A 21,476-nucleotide genomic window follows, 5' to 3' on the forward strand; every position below is an offset into this window, starting at 1 on the left:
CTGGGAGAGCAGATTGAGAAAGGGGGGAAAAATCTGGTGAGCTACGGCAGCTGGGAGAGAGGGGTGAGAGCTGAGAGAGCAGCAGCCCTGCAGCCCCCAGGTGAGTGCAGCAGGAGGGCAGGAGGTGCTCCAGGCAGGCAGCAGCAGTTCCCCTGCGGCCTGTGGAGAGGCCCCTGGTGGAGCAGGCTGTCCCCCTGCAGCCCATGGGTCCCACATGGAGCAGATCTCCACGCTGCAGCTCCTTTACACTGAGTGTTTTGCCCATGACAGTAAGTGGTGAGCAATCTCCTTGTCCTTATCTTGGCCCTTGAGCCCTTTTCCAACATATTTTCTCTCCCTCTTCTTTTGAGGGGCAAGGAGAGACGGGCTGTGGTGGGGTTCTGCTGCCCATCGGTGTGCAACCACCTCCCTTTGGCTGCCCTTTGAAGAACATGAAACACACAGAAGAAAATTCTTCTTGCCCAAATGCAGAAGCAACATCCACAGCATAATGGAAATCAGAAGCGGTTTAGGCTGCTGCTTGAAACCAGCCTAAGAAAAAGTTTTAGGAAGTACGCTAAATTTGGAAGGAAAACAAAACACCAGAAGGAAGAAAAGAGAATGGTGCAGAGGGACAGGCTGCTGGCGAAAATCAGCAGTGGACTAGTAACTTCAGAAAAGCAAAAGGTAATGCTGCAAGGGTTGGCGACTGCATCCAATTTAAGGGTGAAAAGCAAGAGCTGCAGGCAACTCAAGTCAGAGAAAGGTAACTGATAAGGGACTAGGAAGTTTTTACTAGAAAATTTACTACAGAAACAAAGCATTAGCAGCAGAATTACCCTGAAAAATGAATGAAGAATGAATCAGTTGGCTGCCATTGCGAGGCATCACAGCTTCCATGAGAACTGGAGGAAAGCTAGCGAGGTGAGCTCTGCCACATCCCTCAGCACACACTGTGGGACTCCTGCTTCCTAGAGCTGCTCTCACAGACACTTGGGACGGACAGCCCAGGATTATTGCTTTAGGGTAGGTTCGCCAGATTCCCAACCCTCATTTCCTTCCCTTCCCCTGCATCACGTTGGTGTGAGTGAGCGCTGAGCGGGACGGCAGCTGTGTGTCCCTCCGAGGCACTCAGCAGCACTGTCACACCACGCAGAGGACACCAAGCTGCTCAGACCTCTAAGGAGCGGCTGCCCTCAGCCCTAATCCCTGGAGTACTTTGCATGTGGCCTCCCCAGGAGCGCAGAGCACGAGTCCCTCCTGCTCCAGCTAATCAGATAAGAACTTCTTTATTTATCTGCGACATTAAGGATTAATCTCCAGAGACTACTATATTTAGCTAAGAGTCTTAAAGGCTACTTGTTTTCTTACGGCACTGAAAAAAAACACCAGCCCGGCACAAACATCTGAGACTGCTTCCCCCACGTACAAGCATGCACCCGCATCACCCGGACAAGAACTCACAGCTCCAGAGAGATGTGAAGATATTGGATAGCGCGTGAGCAATCACTGCCTCCAGCTAAAGAAGGCAAATACAAAATTCCTTCTCCCTGTCCTGCACTTAACATTTTTCTTTCCAGTGTTCCCCTTCTTTCTATTCCCCTCTTGAAAGAAAGATGTTTGACTGGAAACCTACAGCAAGTCCTTCTAAGTCCCCACACTTCCTTTCAAGTCCTCATTGAACAACCTGCCCAAAGCTCTGCTCGTTCTTTTGTGGCTGATGCCAGGGCCTGAGGGCTTCCAGCAGGGATCATTTATTTCCATCCCCGTACATCGCCAGGCACATTGATAATGCTTCAGTACCTGAACACAAAGCTGCATCAAGATGCTGCAGAAGCTCCTTGTACACGTGTGTGTGTGCACATCCCTAAGTACTTGTAGCAGAAACCCCTCAAACTCGCTCAGAATTAACAAGGCAGCCCGGCTGCCCTCCAAAGGGCAAGAAACTTTCCCCAGAGTTGACCCCACCAGGTTGGAGCTCTGTGTAGTTTTCAGAGGAATCTTTGCATGGCTCTCAGCCGCAAGACTGGCATTGAATTTCCATTATCTGCAGGTTTATACCCCCTTCAGCGTACGTTGATGTTTTAAAGTAACACATTCGCTGCACTCTTTAGGTGTGTTGTGTCAAGTGGAAAGGAACACCTCTTTCGTCTTAAAAACAATGCCCAGCACGTGATGAGGCAGCACCTGAAAAATACATCCCAAAAACAGATTTTCCAACAAGGACTCTTCCTTTCCTGCTGAATCAATTCACACACCGCAAACTTGGATCAGATTTGAGCTTGTTCTGAAACTGCATGCACCTCTCTTACAATAAAGATCTCCATTCAGTTCATCTTGGTTCTGAGAAATCTGAAAAACCAACAATCCAACTGGTCTGTCAGGTTAGCTGCAGGGAAATACTCTTTAACATTCAAAATATTAAATAATATTTAATATCCAAAAAGAGCCATAAAAGCTGTAGAGAACAGTAAGCTGAGTGATGTCAATCATCAGTCCAACTGATACATGAGTATTTACCGTGTTTAAATACTGGTATCAGCTGGCTTTACTAAATGAGCCTTTGAATCAGAGTTGCAAGTCCATATATTCAGTTTGTATTTAGAACTGGTGTCTCTGCTCTCAATTACCTGAATTAAGTTCAAATCAGAGAAAAAAATGTGCACTAGAAGGACGGAATTTTCAGTTCTGAGTAAAAATGAATTCATTTTTCCAGGGAACAACCAAGTTTAAAATGCACAAATAATCTGTTTAACTTGCAGTTAGGCTACTAGGTTACTCAATAGTTTTATGTGAGTTCTTCCCATCATGATAGAAAAGCTTATCCTGTTACCATGTGAGGTTTTAACTCGATTAAAAAATTTAATTACAAATGCTCTGTAGGAGGCAAACATGGCCTTGCATTTTACAGTAGTGTGCTTGGTATCATTAATCTACAAAGACTCTTCCTTATAAAAAAGGTGGGGGGAAAGGGGCTTATTAATACCATTGGTATGTTCTGCCCTGTTCTCTCTGAGAGCCAAGGTGCTGCTTAATGTTTCCCTAAAAAAAATTAACCTATCTGTAGGGAAATTAATACCTGTATACACCAGCCAAGAACTGTAACTCAGAGTTTGAATCCAGGTTGAAAAGAAAACAAAAGTGAATTAGGAAAAAAACATTAGTTAGGCACAGCAGTGCCTTAATGAAGTCTGTATTCGCAGACTCTGGCCTATGTCCCAATAAAACTGTGGCTCCTGGGATCACAGACAGCATTTAGAAGTGTTCTATTTTCATTTCTGTTATTCAACAAAGGGATGACGTTTAACGGTAAAATCTTAGTAATCTAAGGAAAGAAAGACAGGCTCAAAAGTGAGATTTTATTCATATCTGTTACTTATTCACAACCCAAAGTATGATAAAACTGATAAAAAGAGCCTAGAATGTTAGTTTACATCACTAAATTCACATTTTTATTAATTAATACTGAAAGGAAAATGACAACATAGCAGGTTCAGAAAAACAGGTTGGCTACTAAGACTGAAAAATCTACACCACCTTAACCGGTCACAACTGGTTGCTTGTTTAACGTTTATTATTTAAAAACAACAAATTACAAAATTTCAGATACACCCAGCCTCTGTGCTCATAAAATAAATCTTCTGTCATATCAAACTTCAGGAGAATGGAAAGAATTTTCTGCTGATATATTTCAACGCATAGTAAAAGAATACTGAGTGCTCTCCCCACCTGTACAGCAGCGTAACACTGCAGTCTGAGTCGCGCCTCGATCCGACTCATCTGGAGAACCATTTTGCAAGCCACCATGCAAGTGCGTCGTTATGATCAGGATGAACCATCCCTCGTGCATTAATGAAACCATCATCAAGCTACGGCCTCTGTGGACACGCAGACCTCAGACTCCAGTGCACAAAATAAAGCAAAAAGTCAGCTTTGTATTTAAGGCAAAGACGAGAACTGATCTAGCAAACTGAGATGAGTACCTTCAGCTGCCACTGATTAACAGGAACTGTAGTTGCAGACTGCATTATGCAGAGATCGGTTGTACTTTATAAGATAAATCTTTAACATCAACATTGAGGCAGCACGTTGCCACCCTACCATATAAACAACCATCACAAATTGAAAAAAATATATGCAGGTTCAACAGCAATGAAATATCCAGCAGCTTGCATGCAAACATCATGTTAGGCTGTTACATTCTCAGGACTAAAAACTGTTAATTGTGTAAACAGAGGTTAGATAATCATCTTCCATTTCATTTTATTTGTTTTCATTTTTATATACTCTTTTTCTTTGTAATTTTTAAGAACAGACAGGGCCTCGCAGAACAAAGGTGTTTTACCAAATGTTTAGACCTGGAATTACGCTGACTTCTGTAACAAAGATTAAAATTAATCTGTTAATGAAATAACTTTCTCTTCTTATTAATACATTTTAAAAGCCTCATTAGGCAAAGCAGCAGCCCTACTCCCAGTCCAAAAGAAAAAAAAAACATTTTAATACTGTATTGTACTGAGAAAAAAAATATGATTTACTTTTAAAGGAAACAGCCGAAGCAGACTATGTCAGCAACTGTTCCAGGGGAAAGAGAAAAAGAATGCACACAGACAGCACAGTACCTAAACAGCCATTAAAACTGCTTTATCTGCCAATAACTGTTACATAAATGCGATGTACTAGGAAAGAAATACATTCAAATTAATGGTAGTTTTGAGTAAATGTGCTACAGGAAACCAAAAACAATCTGTCATGACTATACATACACAAATCAACCAACAAAACTTATTTACAAATATTTGTACCTACAAGCATAAGGACCGAGTTTAATACTTGTGAAATGTATCTGATTGCTAGATGTAGACTGGCAGAGTTCCATTCCTCAGCAGTAACAGCACAACATTTCTACACTGCAACAACCACGTGGCTTCAGTTGGGTCTATCCTGAAATTTTTGTGTCCAGTTGATCTGTATCATAAAACTGAAAAGCTGTGCAGGTGTTTTAACCCTCTTTTGTAATACCGACACACATTCACTACCCACCTGAGGCTTCCCAGCATTCTACCCAACAAGCAGGCAGCAACCTAGGGCTATTACTGTTACAAATTTGTCCAGTCGGCTCATAACGAGTTAATTTTGGATCACGTGGAGTCTTTCTTCAAAGCACACGTTTCATCATCTGCTACATTTTTAATATTAAAAAAGGTTGAGTTATATAAAATTAAATCCGTATGCAAAATACTAAGCCCAGATGTGCTTAAAAATAGACTAAGTAGGTATTTAGTTACTGTCTGCTGCATTTTAACATGGGCATAATTAGCATCTAATAAAGAGCTAAAAGTTGTGTGTTTATGGAACTCAGCACTTCACCCAGTCATACGGTTAACTGGCCTCAAAGACTAACAAGCAGACCAATTCACAAGTACCCAAGTTGTTTACATAATTAAAAGAGTAAGATGCAAAGTCAAAAAAATATATTTTATCCCTTAAGATCAGGAAAGTAAAATAAAATGCTGGTTCTGTAACAGTGCAACAACTGCAGCGTATTTTGCACGCAGCACATGATTTGCTACATTTAGTGGCACTTAAGTATTATGCGGTAAATACTGAAAGTAAGACAAGTTTCTGATCTGCATAAGCATAATCACATTATTACCAGAGTTGCTAAGCTACAGCATTCTGAATAATACCAACTCAATTTTAGCACTTCAATCACTAGCCTTAATACATGTCAACATCCTGCTTTACGTCGTGCTAAGAAAGCAACCACTGAAGCCAAGTATTTCACGAACTTGCCAGTGTGCTTAGAGCAGGTTCAATCTGACCAATCGTTCTCATCAAATTCTGAATCGTCGTCAGAATCGCTGTATTCCACGGCGATGCGTCTTGAAAGGATGGTTGCCACATCATTGCCCACAGGCTCTCGCTTTGCTTCTTGCTCGCGTTGTTCTTGCACCTTTTTCAGCTGAATTCCTGTGGAGACAAATATGCCGAAATTAAGCTTTCAGACTTTTCATTTCACATCATTATTGATGAGTTTTGTATTCTAGCAGTATGTTCAGGAAGAAAAAGAAAACAAGCATTGAATTAGAGGGTTTTCCCAAGCAAAGAATAGACAAAGACAAAAAAAAAAGGCAGACTGGGATCCATTCTCAGAGCCTAAGTGCTTCTAGATTTCAAAAATTGCCAACAGTATGTTAAAATTAAATATTCAAGACTGAATGTCCTTTATACCCAATACATATCCTTTTGATCTGAAGAGGTCACTTTTCACAAGTGTTTGGAAAAACCATTAAGAAGTACAGCTCTGTAGCATAACCCAACTGGGGAACAGCCATTGGTCATGGACTAAAAATCACGAGGCTGAAACCTGGTGTTGGGTAACTCAGTTCTGAACAGATCCATGTGCTTCTAACAGAAGTTCTACCTGATAAACATGAATACCATTTTTGTTTTATTACATCCACACAAATATCAGAACGTTTTTAACAAAGCTGAAGATCTTGGAAAATTAGGTTTTAGAAACGGATCAAAGTTGACAAATGTCAGAATGTGTGTGGGGTACCTGTTGTGGTCAACTCACTCTCTCGATGAAATTTAGCCTAACTAAGGACAGAAACCTTGAACTCAGAGCACTGGAAAATAGTGCTTTCATAGAAAAAAAAAAAAGAAATAGCCAAGATTCAGCCTTCACTCACCCATCCGTATGGCAGCAAGAAGATCACTTCGCGCATCACTTATTGGTGGCTGTGCAGCGTCATGGCGCTTCGCCTCAGCAGCGGGAGGAGCATGCATGGGGGAGGAAGAAAGGGATGAAGTTGCAGCAGGAGGGCCTGGAGGGGGGGGAGGTGGGCCAGGAGGAGGAGGAGCAGTGACAACAAGCCCACTAGGAGGAGGAGGATGAGTAGCTGCGTATGTAGAGCCCGTCACCAGTCCGGAATGGGAAGGTGGCCCAGGAAGCTGAAGGGGACTCACAAACGCGGTTTGTGCTGAAGGGATCATTGGGGGGGGAGGAGGAGGGGGAGGCCCCGTAGGATTGTAATAATCCACGATCTGAGCTGGAACCATCCTGTATCAAACAAAATAAAAATCTTGAATGCATCAGAAGTTAGGATTTACAGAATCATCACCCCCTTAAAACTGCTCTCACCCAGCCTTACCTCAAACCAAAAATTTGAAAGGAATTTCAACTGGTGCATTAAATATGTAAATGACCACAGGCACGTAAATTATCAAATCTTGATAATATCAAAAGTTAAAGCAGAAGTAGTAGTAAAGGGCAACCTCCTTTTAGAAGTCCACAAAAAAATTAGAATTATCTTATTACTGCTGCCTAGCTAACTATACAGCTATGTTTGTTACTCAACGTCTACTCTGTAAAAATATTACGTACAGTGCCTATGATTAACAAGGGACCAAGAAAACTGCATACTGTGCATAGCACTTCCATAAAACACAACCTTGGAACGAATATTAAGAGAGAATACGAGATGGGCATGGAGGAAAAAGGAAAGTAGGAATGGCAACATTTACCCGAGAGTCTATCATGCATCTCATGTGCTTCTTTAGTCAAGTTTATCAATGTAAGTATCATTCAATTAAATTGGTAAATTTAATTGATAATTTAAAGAAGCAGGGAAGAGAACAGGGAAGAGCTAATTTATTTGTTAAAATGTCATTAACAGAGTTAAACAGAAAAAATGGGAAATTAGTATAAGAGTTACAAAGTAGGTAAAGAACTAGATACGGGAGATGAAGTAAAGTCAATGACATTCAGCAACAGATGTCAGTGTCTGACAGCAATGACACACCACCAGTGGTCATGTACCTGGGGACTAACCACAAGTATTTTTGCTAAAACTGGAAATAACAGAGAGAAAATGCAGGTTGGAGCAGTCACTCATAGCATAACTGAGTCATCTACAGCATGATATTGTCATTAATCAGGCAAATGCTATTCCGGGATGCATCAAGTGAGGTTGAAAAAGCTTGGCTAGCTTAGCTCAAACTGACACAGACGAGAACAAATACAACTTTACTGGGGTTGTGACCTGAAACTGTAAGTTACTTGAACAAAAGGACAAAAGAAAAAATAGGTACAGACTTGTTAGAAAATAAATGGTTTCTTGCCATCAGAGAACCAGTACCCTGGAGCAAGTCTTTCTTCAAAATGTTTTCAGGCAAAATATTTACGAAGGAGTTTGATAAATGCATAAACAGAATTACAAAGACGTCTGTGGCAGTAGGGAACTTGATTCTGTGTCTGAAGGGATCCCTGCCTGTTCTAGCCTAAGCTCCTTTAAAAATCATTTCAGTGATGCAGCATAAAAATGGTCATATTAATCACAATCAGCAGTACCTTTCCCTATACTTTTCCTGGAGTTTAAAATATCCTAATTATGTTGTAACTACTTTTTACTACAAAGGAAAATTATGCCCTTTTTAAATTATACTAGGGACCTCTAACGTGTTACAAATATATTGATTTCACCACATTCAATATGAAGCTAATTATTTCTGCTTTCACCCTTTCCTCACTCAATTTCAACTCATATATAAAAATTGTATCAAACTGGTTCTGTTCTCCTCAACGAAATGTACTCGATATTGAAGTACTTTTTTTTTTTGTGCATGCCATTTGGTGTTGATGGTTATGAAAAACATGCATCCCTCTAGCTTTGTCAAGAATTCACTGGAGTAAATCAGGAGTTTTACCCATATTCTGCTGGTACCACAGGTACTGAGCTATGCTGGCCATCTGAAGGCTGGGGTGGAGGTGGAGGTGGTTGCTGAGGTCTGTTTAAAGTAGCATGTCGGGCTGTGGTAGAAGGTGGTCTGTATTCATGCTCATGGCTTTGGGATACTCCCATGTACTGTGGACCATCTCCTGTTCCATATGAAGGCATTGCTATCTGCTGATGGAGGGAATGATTCGGAGTGGCAGGATAAGAATAATCTGTAACATCAGATGCATGGGACCTAAAATTAAAGTAAATGGATGTAGAAGAACAGATTATGTAAGTGTAATGGCATTATCTGAACAGCTCACAAGAAAACCTAAAAATATAATCAGAATTATTTTTTCTTGCAGCAGGACTCCCTGATTGTCAAGCACCATTCCCATCTAAGTCCGTTGGAAAGCACAAGAACAAACGCAACAAAAAATCATGGTTCAGCTTAACAGGACTTGAAAATAAATTTAGTCTGACAAGTCAGCATAAAAGGACTAAATCTCTAAATATTTCAGCATACTAACCGCATGCACAATGCTCCCTTATAGGGGAAGACTTTAAAAACGCAAGAAAAGAAGTTATCCAGGTTTTACAATTGTTTAGTAGCCACGATGAAGCACGTTGTTTTGGTCGATGACTTTGACAGTCCATTGTTTGAAGTACTAATGCTTATCAGGTTGGCCTCACATTAACAGCAGCAGCAGAAAAAGGAAAGCAATATTGCAAGCACTCACAATTATGCAGAAGAATATATTTTACCAAAGCAGAGACAACTGATTTTGAAAGTTAGAAAACGCTTTTGGTTTGCACAAATGATTTTGTTGCAAAGGCTTAGAGAAACTGGGAAACGTAAATATTAGTTGAGCAGAGAGTTCATAAAGATACAAAGTCTAGGATGCTCTGTCGAATAAGCCCAAGAGAGGGAGCAAAAGGATCTCTTCGTCCCATTACTGCACAGAGCTGTATTGTATTAGTATCAAGCAATCGTGCAGCCTGGCTTTTAGTGAACACAGTAAACTGATGCACTTATCTGTAAGACTGGAAGCAAGGTAAGCAACAAAAAGCCAGGGCTTTGAGTAAAACAAAATGACAAACCCTTTGGGCATTTTGTCCTCTTTCATGCTTCCTGCCTGCTCCATTTTCTTTGCGTCACTCATGAACTCAATGCCCATTTTCCTTCTCTCCCACTCTTCTTTTCTTGTTCTTACTTTTCTCACATTAATTTGCTGGTTTCTGTTTGGATTCAGCTTGTGTTTCTCTCTCTAAAGTACAATAAGTATAACAAATACATTGTAAATTGCCACAGTCTGGACACTTGGACATCAACCTTTAACATGCAAGTTTTACAGTCAGCAAACTAGGAGAAATAAGCCTTTTTTAACATTAAAAAACAACACAAGTAAATACAAATAAGGTTCTAAAGAAGCGTTACACACTGCTCACACAGTAGCTGTCAGCATGAAAACCTCTCTGAAATCAGTATTTCTGTATGCATCATGCCTTCCAGAGCTTAGTTCCTACAACTGACACTACCCCAAGATACAACAGGAAACCTTCTCTCCACGTTGGTACTAGTCACAAAATTAACCTTTCATACCCATGGAATAGATTTTAGGATTTAACCACTGATACTTGATTCACTGAAACTTGAAGTTCTCCACTTTATAAGCCCTTGAAGTTTTATAATACGCACCAATATCCAACCATACCACGAAATTTATACCCAACATGATCTTTAGAACTGTTGCAGTTAAAATCCTACAGATGGCAACTATTAGGGGTATCTACAAATAGTCAAATACACTTTGACATTGCCCAGAGATTAGAAAAACAAGTAACTCCAATGCACCTATTTAAACTCAGGAACTGTGGAAGCAAAGTGTTAAGCCCTAAAAGAGACTTGAAACATGTGAAAGGCAGAGCTCAGAGATAATAAAAATCCACATCTTGCATTTCACAGGGGAACATCAATGTCATCTTATCAGATCAACCTACGGAAAGCACAGTCTTAATGAAATACCACAGACCAACAACCAGGAGACAACATTTTGCATTAGAAACTTTAAAAAAAAAAAAAGATGGTTACATGATTTTAGAGAGAGTGGGATCTGAACACATGGAAACAGTGGTAGAAATTGTCTTTACAAATTTTGTTTTGCTTAGAATCTTCAAAAACATGGAAATACGAGGTTTACAGAGATTTCAGAAGGTTTGTTTTTGTTTTGTTTTCTATTCTTTAGCTCAGCTGGACAGCAGATTTGAGGTATTAGTGCATAGTTTTGCAGTTCAGTTGTTTCCTTATCCTAGCATTCAACAATTTAAACATAAATTGCCCAAGTTTTCCACTAGGTTCGGTTCATTCCTAACACTGCTGCTAGCAATTAACCTTGACAAACAGAAATAAAATGAGAGAAAATCCTTTAGCGAGAGCAGCTCAGTGAACAAACTCAGACTTCTGTACACGCCAGGAGAAGGTAACTCCCACCGAGCTCAAAGGGAAACTCACACAATGCAGATGAATTCTGCTGCTTCTCTCTAAGCAGAGATTTTTCTTCAGAGGAATATCACAAGCAGCAATGTTGCATCTGGTTTTGTAGCTTGTCTTACAGACAAACAGAACATGGATAAAGCTGAGCAGCCTATTCCCCTGTTAAAGCTTTCTGTTAAAGGCAAGAGTGTGCCTGATTGGACTGATCACAAAAAAATCTTTATTAAGCTATCAGCAGTGTAACCTGTGACAAGTAGTCATGAAGAAAGAGGCATTGACGTTATCTGGTTGAAGCCAATTTAAATGCTTTTGCAACTACAGCTAGTCAAGATCGAATATAAAACATAAAGCAAATACTTATTTCATTCCAGTGCACAGCAAATTATGACAACAAAATGCTCATCTGATGCTGAGGAAGAAAAAAATCATTAATTACAGAGTTTACGTTAGTTATGCTTTAAAATAATTTTTGAGAAGAGCTTTAAGAAGCAGAATGTACATTTTGTCCCTTCTAACTACTCCCAGCCTGTAAAAACACCTAAATCTACTCAGTGCTTCTGAACATACAACTGTGGCATAACAAGCAGCTTTGTTGTAAACAGACCTAGTATCTGGGGACAGGGATCCCTCGGAAGATGCTCCATGGTACACACTTTGAGACAACCTGTTGTCAGGTCTAAGCTCTTTGTCATACGCCATCATATTCCACTCCTGGCGTCTGTTTCTGGCTTTTCTAACCTTTTTCACCTCACGGGTGGTGCCATCTATACGCTTTTGCTCCTGATGTTCAAACAAAGAAATAAAGCATGCAAAGAGAGAAAAAAAGGAAAGGAAAAAAGCAGGTTAAAATGCAGTTAGAGCGCATGAAAATAAGACCAGATTTACAGATGAAGCCAAGTCTTCATAAAATGACTGAAAACGAGATTATCTCCTTAAAACTATGAACCTCGTTACTAGTAAGACTGCTCTGCTTTGCCCTTCTTCTGTAGGATGCACATGCCAGTGTGATACTGACTTACTGTTTTTCCCAGTATAGACAGGAATGTGACTTGTTTTAAAAGCCAGAAGTTTAACTTCTTCTGACATCATATGACAACTGTTTATTTAGACTGTCCTGAAGCACCTATGATTTCCTTCTGCAAGTAACTCACATTAAGTGTGCTCAGGGATATTTTGGTTATTTGTTAGGGTCACAAACACCTGAGGCCCTGCATAAGTAAAGAAAAAGTAGAAACACGTTCTTCTGTCACATGCTAAGATTCTATAGGAAATTATTTCATTTTATTGTAACATGCCTTCCCTTCATGGATCTGGTAAACTACCAAAATTTCTCCTAGTTTTTCCTCATCCTTGTTTCTGATTATCATAAATTAAAATGAATTGCAGTAATCCTCTCTGCAACATGTCAATAATATTCAGGCCAGTGGTATACTACAGCTTGATAGCTTCATGACAAAGCAGTCAGTTTAGTTTTTGGACTTTTTCTATATCATTTCAGGCCCAGTCAATGTCAGTGATCATCTAGCAGCTCCCCTAACAGCAGGACTCAGTGGTTTCACACCTCTGGAAGTCCACCTACCTCTAAGCTTCTCAGTTTGAATATAAGATCATACTGGTGCTTCAGCTGGAAAATAAGGAAGTTTGAACAATCCAAACAGGAACATATTTATGTGCTACTTCTTCTCTCAACATTAAAAAAAGAAACAACCCAGTGCCCTTGTAAACCAGCTCTAGATCCCACATCTTACAATACTAGTTCATGAACAGGTTAAAGATTCTTCATCTATTTCTAATTTGGCATTAACCTTTCAGCTGCTACAAGAAGATTTTTACGAAATCATTATGTTGGTATTCTGATAACGCACTCATACTCAATTTCATTTAGACAGGAGTTCAGAAAAACACTGATACGGAAGCATACGTTGAGTCTCTACCTCCAAAGTAAGGGATGATGGCTGGAAAGCCAAACAGTCCCACCAAAAAAAAAAAAAGGAAAAATGATAGCTCACAGATGCACACTGGTACTTCTCCAGCTGTCAAACACCACCAATTAAAAGATTCTGAAATAATTTATTTGGCATTATGCAATTAATAAATTACCAAATAAATGCTTGTCATTGTTTTGGACCTCTGGATTTTTTGTGCATGTCTATGTCCTGGGCCTGCTGATCCATGTTTGCTAGCATTAAGGATGACAGAAAAAAAAAACCTTCTGAAGTTCAACATCTAAATGTTCCTGACAACACTTGCTCGTTCCTATATCCTGGAGGGAGTAGATTTTTGACCTGATTAATATCAGTAAAGATCAGTACCTCAGTTGTTTGTTTTTTTATACACCTATTAACTCTTTTTCCTTCCCAAACTTTTTAGCATCAATCCACTATTTATTCAGGTTACACAACATTATCTTCTCCTTCAATACCATTTCTTCATATTGAAATTTCCCAATACAGGAATCAGAGCACAAGGGAGGTAGAATCAGTCATGCTTTATTTTAAATATATGAAGTTTTTTCTAATCCCCATGTCTGAATATATGCTTACAAAATGCTTTACATCTGTCTTTTTCATTTGATCACTGCAAAATTTAATTTGCAATCTTTTATCCTGGTTCATTTATTTAGAATTTGTTACCAATTCATAACACTGGAGAAGCAAAAGCAAACCTCTAGGTTAATTGAAAACTTCCTTTAGTTATTTCTCCTCACAGGATAGTAGCTCCATCTTCTGAAGGTCACTACTATGTATTTCTTTTAAGTTTCTGATATAAGTATCAGACTTCTGAACCATCTACAATGCTCCTTGGAAGAGAATCGTTTTGATACAAATCAGGAATGCTTACATGACTGCTTACACATGATTACCCTTTTTAAAAAGGAGCAAACTTTTAAGAGACCACTATGTATTTACCTTTTTCATAAAACTGTGCGCATAAGTAAATAAATACTTAGTCTCGTAAATACAAAGTAGTTTGATTTTACTGGCTCATACTTCAGTTGGATAGGTTGTTCCAAACATAGGTATGGTAATGAATGAATATGCTGGAACCCTTTTTACTCAAACAGTAGTAGACCCTACTTGTATTGATTTTTAGAGTACTGTATAAAGACATTTATTTTCATTAAAACATTTAATTCCTTCCCAAATGGTGGGGCAGGCCAATTATTTGCAGCAGACAAAACCATATACACCTCTAGTAGAGCAGCTTTCTGTTGTTCCAGGAAAAGGAATATATATGTTCTTATATTTTGGACTAGAACAATGGTGACAGCTCTAGTTTTAACACACAGAGCAAGGACAGAGTTCTAGGGGAGCTGAAGCCTTTAAAATAACTATAATTAGAAACATTTTTTTAGGAATGTTAAGCATTGTTAAGAGTTACTCCCTTTTAGTTGAATGTAGTAGAAGCTTTGGTAGACAAATGGATGCTGCAGGTTAAACCAGAAAGCAGGTACAAGATTTATCTGTTGGCAGGAAGTGGTTTCAGCCACACAAGTGTATTAGTGCCCTCAAAGTAACTTTAAGTTTCATATTTGCATCAAGTGTTAGCAAATGATACATCAAGCATTGTTATAAAGAATAACTGGTAACTAAAAGGAGCTTCATCAAGTATTTTCATTACTTTCAAAACAAAAAAAGAATGGAAGCATGAGCCTAGCATATTTTCCTGACTTCGGAAATTTAGAGGATCCTACACCAAACTCAAGTCATCAAGAATTTTTAAATTGCAAGCATATAAACACTCAAATTTAAAGATTTTTAATTATTTAAATAACTAATCACTCCTTGTGAAAATATGGAGAACAATAAAAAGCGAGGTAGAACAACTCACCTTTAGTTAACCAGCAATTAATAACCGGTCTGCAGACATTCAGTTCTGAATATTATTGTTAGCTACAAGTCAAAACTAACCTCATTGACCTCCTACGCACTGACCTACTGAAAGCTTGGAAGTTAAAAAATGGGCAGTATACCACAGATTTTCAACTTAAAAAGAATTAATCACAGTTTCCTTTGGAGAAAACATTTATGTGAAAGAGTCAAAGCAAAGAAAGTCTGTTAGAATTCTCCATAGTTAAACACGAAGTGTGATATTTCAAGGCAGGAAAATGAAATGCCTCATAAACCTGCCACAGTAACTCGAGCACTTAAGACGAATTACCAAAATAAAATTGGAAAACAAATCCTCCAGTGCAATGCCTGTTCTTCACTGACCCCACAAAAAGTTGAGGCTAAAAAACAGCTATATTTGGTCAGCTGAAAAGGACAGCATTTGGATGCTTAATTTATAATATACTAACCTATACATATCTATTTCTTTTGCACACAGTTTATCAACAGCTTTTATATTTTGTGCTTCTGTAAAATGTAAATTGTTTGTGGAAGTGTCAGTTCATAGATTCAAAACATAACTTTAGCCACAAAATGTCACTAGATACCCTGGATTCATTCCCACTCACTGCTATTGTAGGGCCAAGAGCAAAAGAAAAGGCCAGTCTTAATCAACCTGTGAATCTGACAGTGGCTGAGACACATCTCACCCAAACCCTGCAGCTCCACCAAGGTTCAGATAATAATACGCTGATTTGCACACCAACTTCTGGAAATCTGATTTCTACCTGTTAAAGTCATACCTATGTATGCAGGTCTAAATCTGTGTGTTGCTTTCTTCTCAGATGGTCTTGTTATACGTGTAAAAAAAGATCCAAACAGCATTTCAGGTAGAACTTATAGCCATATATCACAAAAACACCTTGATAATCCTGTAACTGAACACATTGTGCATCTTGGTTGTAGACTGTGATACAGCAATTAAAATCTACCAAAAATATACCATGGGTGGAAGTAAGTGAGATGTATTACGTAAAGTAGTCTGGAAGCAAGTCTCTAAAGGGTTCTGTAAAAATGTCTCTAAAGCTATCAGTGTTTTCAAATGAAATTAGTTAAAGCTTAAAAAACACTATTGTAATTTTCCCCTTTTTTGTTTCAAATCAGAATGAAAAATTTAGCGGTTAATAGTTTCTTTTTATCCCTTTCTCTAGTGACAAGCTTTAAATTTGAAGGGGAAAAAAGGCTGGGAGGAAAAAAAAAAAGTCAAAGATTCTAATTACCACTATGTATTTTTTTCTACATAGAAATACTGAATTAAATTTAAAGACAACTGAACTGGAAAACAGAAGCTGCTGTAATTGTTTCCCATCTTTCTATCAACTCTACAGCTTATCATGCTAAGGATAGAGTAGGATTATAACCCTGCATATACATTTGTTTACAATTATACACATAACCAAGTGAAAATTTTCCAATACGACACTTCAGACAGTATCTCGTACTGAAAATGTTTTCTTAGCTTTTTCAACTATATTTAATACTTTAATACTGAGATACCTGTCAAAACAGTAAACATTTCTTGACTCATTCTCCTAACAGGAAGATCTGATTTGTTTTTTTCCCAAAACTTTTAGAATCACAAATTCACCAACTGTTTTAGTTAAAGCAAGTCTTCATCTACAATGTCTGTGTGTGTATATATATGTCCTGAAAACTAAGTAACTTCTTTCTATTTCCTCTGAACAGTCTTTCCACCTTGTTTGGACTCCTCTCAATTCAAATCCCTTATCTCTCACTGAACCCATCTAGAAGGGCACCTGCTGCTGGATAAGATAGGCAGTCATTGCTTCATCAAACTTCCCTTCTTCACTTTTTTTTTTTTTTTTAGAATTATCTTCAAAAGTCTTATTATGGTTCTCAGATTTGATCAAAAAATTGACAGCAAAGAAGCTGCAGCAGTAGCAACTTCTTCATTCAAAACTAAAAACCATTAAAAGAAGAAATCTTGATTGCTTCAAACTGCACATTTTGGATCAAACTGCTGAAAAGAGTCCAGGACTGAAGACATCTGTCTATGAAAAAGCCTTTTTGTTGTTTTCAAATTTTTAGGAAGTGAACAACTTACTGAGTGAGTCGTCTCTTGTTGCTAAACCAGAGATTTTTGCTGTGTATTAACATCTTGCTAGCTTGTTATGCATAGAAAAGTGAAGAGTCACTATAATGGAATTAAAAATGAATATGCACTTCTGAATAAGCCCATGCTTTGCTAGAGCAGTTGCTGCTGCTGGATAAAGAACTAAGAAAATGAAACTGTAATTCTAATTCCTTCCCCCCACCACCTAAATCATAGGGTCTTTTTTTGTGAAGCACAACAGGGCTACTTCACTGAGTATTAATAAGCAGATACTGGCAAAGGATTAAAGGAAGTATGTTGGAAGATAACTATAGTTCTCCTAGCATTCAATTTGCCAACTTAAAACAGACACGAGCTATAAAAACTGAACCAACTCAGAGTCCACAACCATGTATTACAGTGGACAGTCTTTCCACACACACAAACTATGCCCTATCGACTTTTATGCCTGGACAAGTGTACACAGGATTTTAATACGTGTTTTTTCTATTTTGTTTCTGCTTTTACCTTTTGCCTCCTCTTTTCTTTTCGCTTATCTTCCGTATCTTGTAACATTTTTTCTTTCCAAAGATCGAAAAAATAAGAAGGATCGGTATAGAACTTCAATCCATCTTTCTTATCATCCCTGAAAATACAGTAGAATAAAAGCTAAGAAAATATCAAGCAGCATTTTTAAACCTGCAAAACTTACCTTCAAAGATCATCCAAAATGTTTTGTTTTTTCATCATAAAAATGACAGCATGCCAAGTGCACGAAGTGCCACTCTTTGTAATTACAGCTTGCAATTGGCTTAATTCATGCCAAGAATTTCAAGGAAAAGGGCTGGAATGAACAGCGTTTCAGGAGGCATGCTCCCAGGCAGGAGCTGACTGCTGGAGTGAACTACCCTGGCGCTACAAGAACATCCGTGCCAAAACAGGATGCACAGGGGACAGAGGAGCATATGTTATGAATGGAAATCAACTGACTCAAAAGAAAACAGAAAAGGGGAATTTGGCTCAAAATCCAGACAGGCTTTTGGATCCAAATTTAGGAACAAGGTAAGTCTGAGTACCTTCACCCTTATGACAGGAAGCACTTATTTTCGCTACTCTGAATTTGGAAAAGGGCTAGGAAAGGGGTGACAACTGAAGTTCTGCCACAGTTCTACCAAACTGTTCCAGGAGAATTTGAGACAGAGCTGATTTGGGCTTGGTAGCTCCAAACAGCAGCAGGAGCCATGGTCACACAGACTAAGAGGTCACAGAAAGGGTATGCTATCAAATCCTAATTTGAGGTGGCCCAGAAATATGAAAACTTCTGACGTCCTACATGCTTAAGAAGGAATAGGTGTGTGTGTGAGGGGGGTCAACATGACGGAGCAACTGGCATGGCTTGAACAGCATGTAACAGTGATGCCAGTCTAGCTTCCTAAACTGGTGCACTGCAGAGTCTGTAAACTCTGGCCGAGGCAAATAAAAATAATTTAAATTCAGTAGGTGTAAGACTTACTAAGAAATAAAAGTAAAGTAAGTTTCACTAACATATCCCTAATATAAAAGGAATAACGCAATAAAGCTCACTGGCAGTATCATCCAGACACATATTGGACCATAACTGTACCAAACACTTGATGGATAACAACTCACTGGGTGATTGTAAATAACAGAACAATTGTCCACAGCAGTGGAAAAAACTGTACTTCAGCTGCAAGTCTAACAATTTTACTTCCCAAGCAAAAGCTGTAAAAAAAAATAAAAAAAAATACACTGCAAGTGTTCTACAACATTACTAAAAAAAATCCAGTAAGTTAACTGCAGATTGAGTAGCTGCTTTATTACAGATAAACTCACCAATCTGGTGATCCAGTACTTTTCAAATGTTAAAGGACACAGTAAAAGCACGGTGCCTACAACCCTTCAGACAGATGATACTGACTTCATGAACAGCTATAAACTTAAAGGAAACGGGAAGTGAAATAAATCCTGCTTGCTGATCTCTTCACTAGTCTGTAAACAGGAGAAAGAAAGGTAGAGATGGTGCGCAGGCACATATGTCTACGTTGGGAGGGAAGAGAAAGCAAAAGCTGAAAATCCTAATTTCTAGATAAATAAACCAAAGAAATCATTGTTCATTGTAGCATTAATTTTCTTTTAACTTTTTAAGTGATGAATGGCACTTGCTCTCTGATCCCATGATGCCATGTAACACTGCTATGCTGAAATACGATGATTTTTTTGTCAGGTACAGCCTATGACTTTCAGTGTGGTAACAGCAATTTTTGTTTTCATGAACATGGAAGTCCTCAAAAACATACCTCAATAACCAACAAAGATTTTCTCTTTGGCTGTAATTGTTCTCTATATAAAAAGCAGAAGAATGGAAGCACTGAATGTTTGCATACCTATAAGGCGAAAGAATATTCAGAGGAGGCGGTTTGTCACTCTGATTATAAATATCAGCCACTGGGTTAGGAATGCTGTTCTTTGAAACTACCTGCTGATCTTGAATTGTTGAACTTTTGAAAGCTTTTTTCATGTTGATATCCTGTAAAGATACTGTTACAAACAGAAATACATTTATCACATCTGAAATTAAGTGAAAATTAATTTTTAAATATCCATAAAAATAATATCTATAATAATAATAATAGCTATTTAAAATATCTGTAGCAAACTGTAGAAGGAAAACAAAGTTTTGTTTTTACTTTCAGGGGTAATCATGATATTTAAGTACAAGAGCACATAAGAATCGTCATCCCTCTTGATCCAGAATTTCACTTAAAATAACAGGAACACAAACTGTTTGTCTTGGAAGTCGTGACAGGAATCCTGTCACATGCAGCTGTGCAATTATTTCCCCTTTTAGCAAGTTTAAACTGGGTTTCTAGTAGTAGAAAGACTGGCTTCAACCATGGAACAAAGTTTGATATTCTTTTTTCACAGCATGTTTTATAGTTACATCTGGTATCCATCCACATTCAATCCCATTCTATGGTTACTAAATTACGGCCTCTGCAATTCCTGTGAGAGAGCTCCATATCTTTTACAATCTTTAAATTCCCAATCTTTCCATATAATTGATCATCCTTCAATCTAAAGTCTTCTTCATCTCTCTACAGAGAGGAATAGATATCTTCTTCATACAGACCAATAACATACTTTCATTCCATCTTTTTTTATGGTACGCAATTCTGGGGAAAATAATACTAGCCTCTTCCTTGATTTGTTCGAATGAAAGATATAAGTTGCTGGCACTTTTGGATAGACTTTCTTTCTTACTATGTATTTCTTTCTTTCTCCTTTCTTACTACATATTTCTTGTTCTTTCATTCTTACTACATATTTCATTTACTAGATATTTCCCTGAGATGGAATGTCCAACACCAGAAAGATCCAGATAATGCCAATCACGATTTAACAGTGCTAGTACGCTCTCCGTGTTATCTTCTATTCTTAGGCAACCCAAAATACTGATGGATTGGTGGTGTGTGTTTGTTTTGACTACAGTCAAAGAGAGAACTGAAGTCTTCATTGGCTTGTCTACAATGACACTAACCATTTCTTGAATGGATTGTATATAATACATACAAACATATGTATGTACATACAGCTTATTAACATGAAAGATGATTAGCATTAAATATAAACTGATGGCAGTTTAATGTAAAATCTGATGACAATCTCAGTCCATTCACTAGTTTCCCCTTCCAGCAGACTCTTAATAACTTCAAACTCTGTAAACTAATGAGAAGATGTTAGAAAAAGTAAACAAAGGTGCTCAAACGAGAAAAAAAAACACCTCCAATGAGGACAGTGTTCCCAAAAATCATGTACTTGAAAGTCATGAAAACAGACAACATCCATCTCAGCATGGAATAAGTTCCCTCTACGAATATCATCTACTTTGCTCGTATTACCACAACATGCCTCAAAATCTAAGCTAAAAAGTGATTCTGTAAGCTTAGCTTATGTTCCACGTAGCTCATGACCTCTCTAGACAAAGAGAGGTGCTAGCATCAACTGTGATACTCTGCCAGTTAACAATTTTAAAACAGAAAAAAATCATACATCTCATAAGAGTTTCTACTCACCAGCTAGCTAGAAATGGAGGGCTAAATATACTGTTAAATACCAATAGTACCATTTAATATTGGCATAAATAGCAATACTAAATATATTTAATACTACTATTTATACAGCTTATATATTATAAGTAGTATTTACTACTGTGTAAGAATTAAACTATTGTCCTGATGTAACATAAATGTCAAGATTTTTTATTTTTCTGGAAGACAGAAGAAATTACTTGAACAGGACACGCATGCAATGGC

At 38.1% G+C, this 21,476-nt stretch overlaps 1 protein-coding gene across 4 annotated transcripts in view; it reads right to left on the minus strand.

Moving 5' to 3' along the window:
* Positions 1-3,324: 3,324 nt before the first annotated feature.
* The window catches only part of WASF3 (WASP family member 3), a 65,362-nt gene continuing 47,210 nt past the window's right edge, over positions 3,325-21,476 (minus strand). For 3 of the 4 annotated variants that reach the window (XM_027469503.3, XM_072032658.1, XM_072032659.1), the window contains 6 exons: positions 19,548-19,701; positions 17,671-17,788; positions 11,804-11,979; positions 8,695-8,958; positions 6,678-7,048; positions 3,325-5,952 (listed from right to left, as the gene is read on the minus strand). In XM_027469503.3, the coding sequence (XP_027325304.2) occupies positions 5,795-5,952; positions 6,678-7,048; positions 8,695-8,958; positions 11,804-11,979; positions 17,671-17,788; positions 19,548-19,701 (1,241 nt within the window). In that variant the 3' untranslated portion in view covers positions 3,325-5,794. Of the gene's footprint in view, positions 5,953-6,677; positions 7,049-8,694; positions 8,959-9,806; positions 9,974-11,803; positions 11,980-17,670; positions 17,789-19,547; positions 19,702-21,476 lie in introns of all 4 variants that reach the window. The other variant, XM_027469517.3, reaches the window with a different exon arrangement.

Source organism: Anas platyrhynchos, chromosome 1, assembly GCF_047663525.1.
Source record: "Anas platyrhynchos isolate ZD024472 breed Pekin duck chromosome 1, IASCAAS_PekinDuck_T2T, whole genome shotgun sequence".
NCBI lineage: Eukaryota > Metazoa > Chordata > Aves > Anseriformes > Anatidae > Anas > Anas platyrhynchos.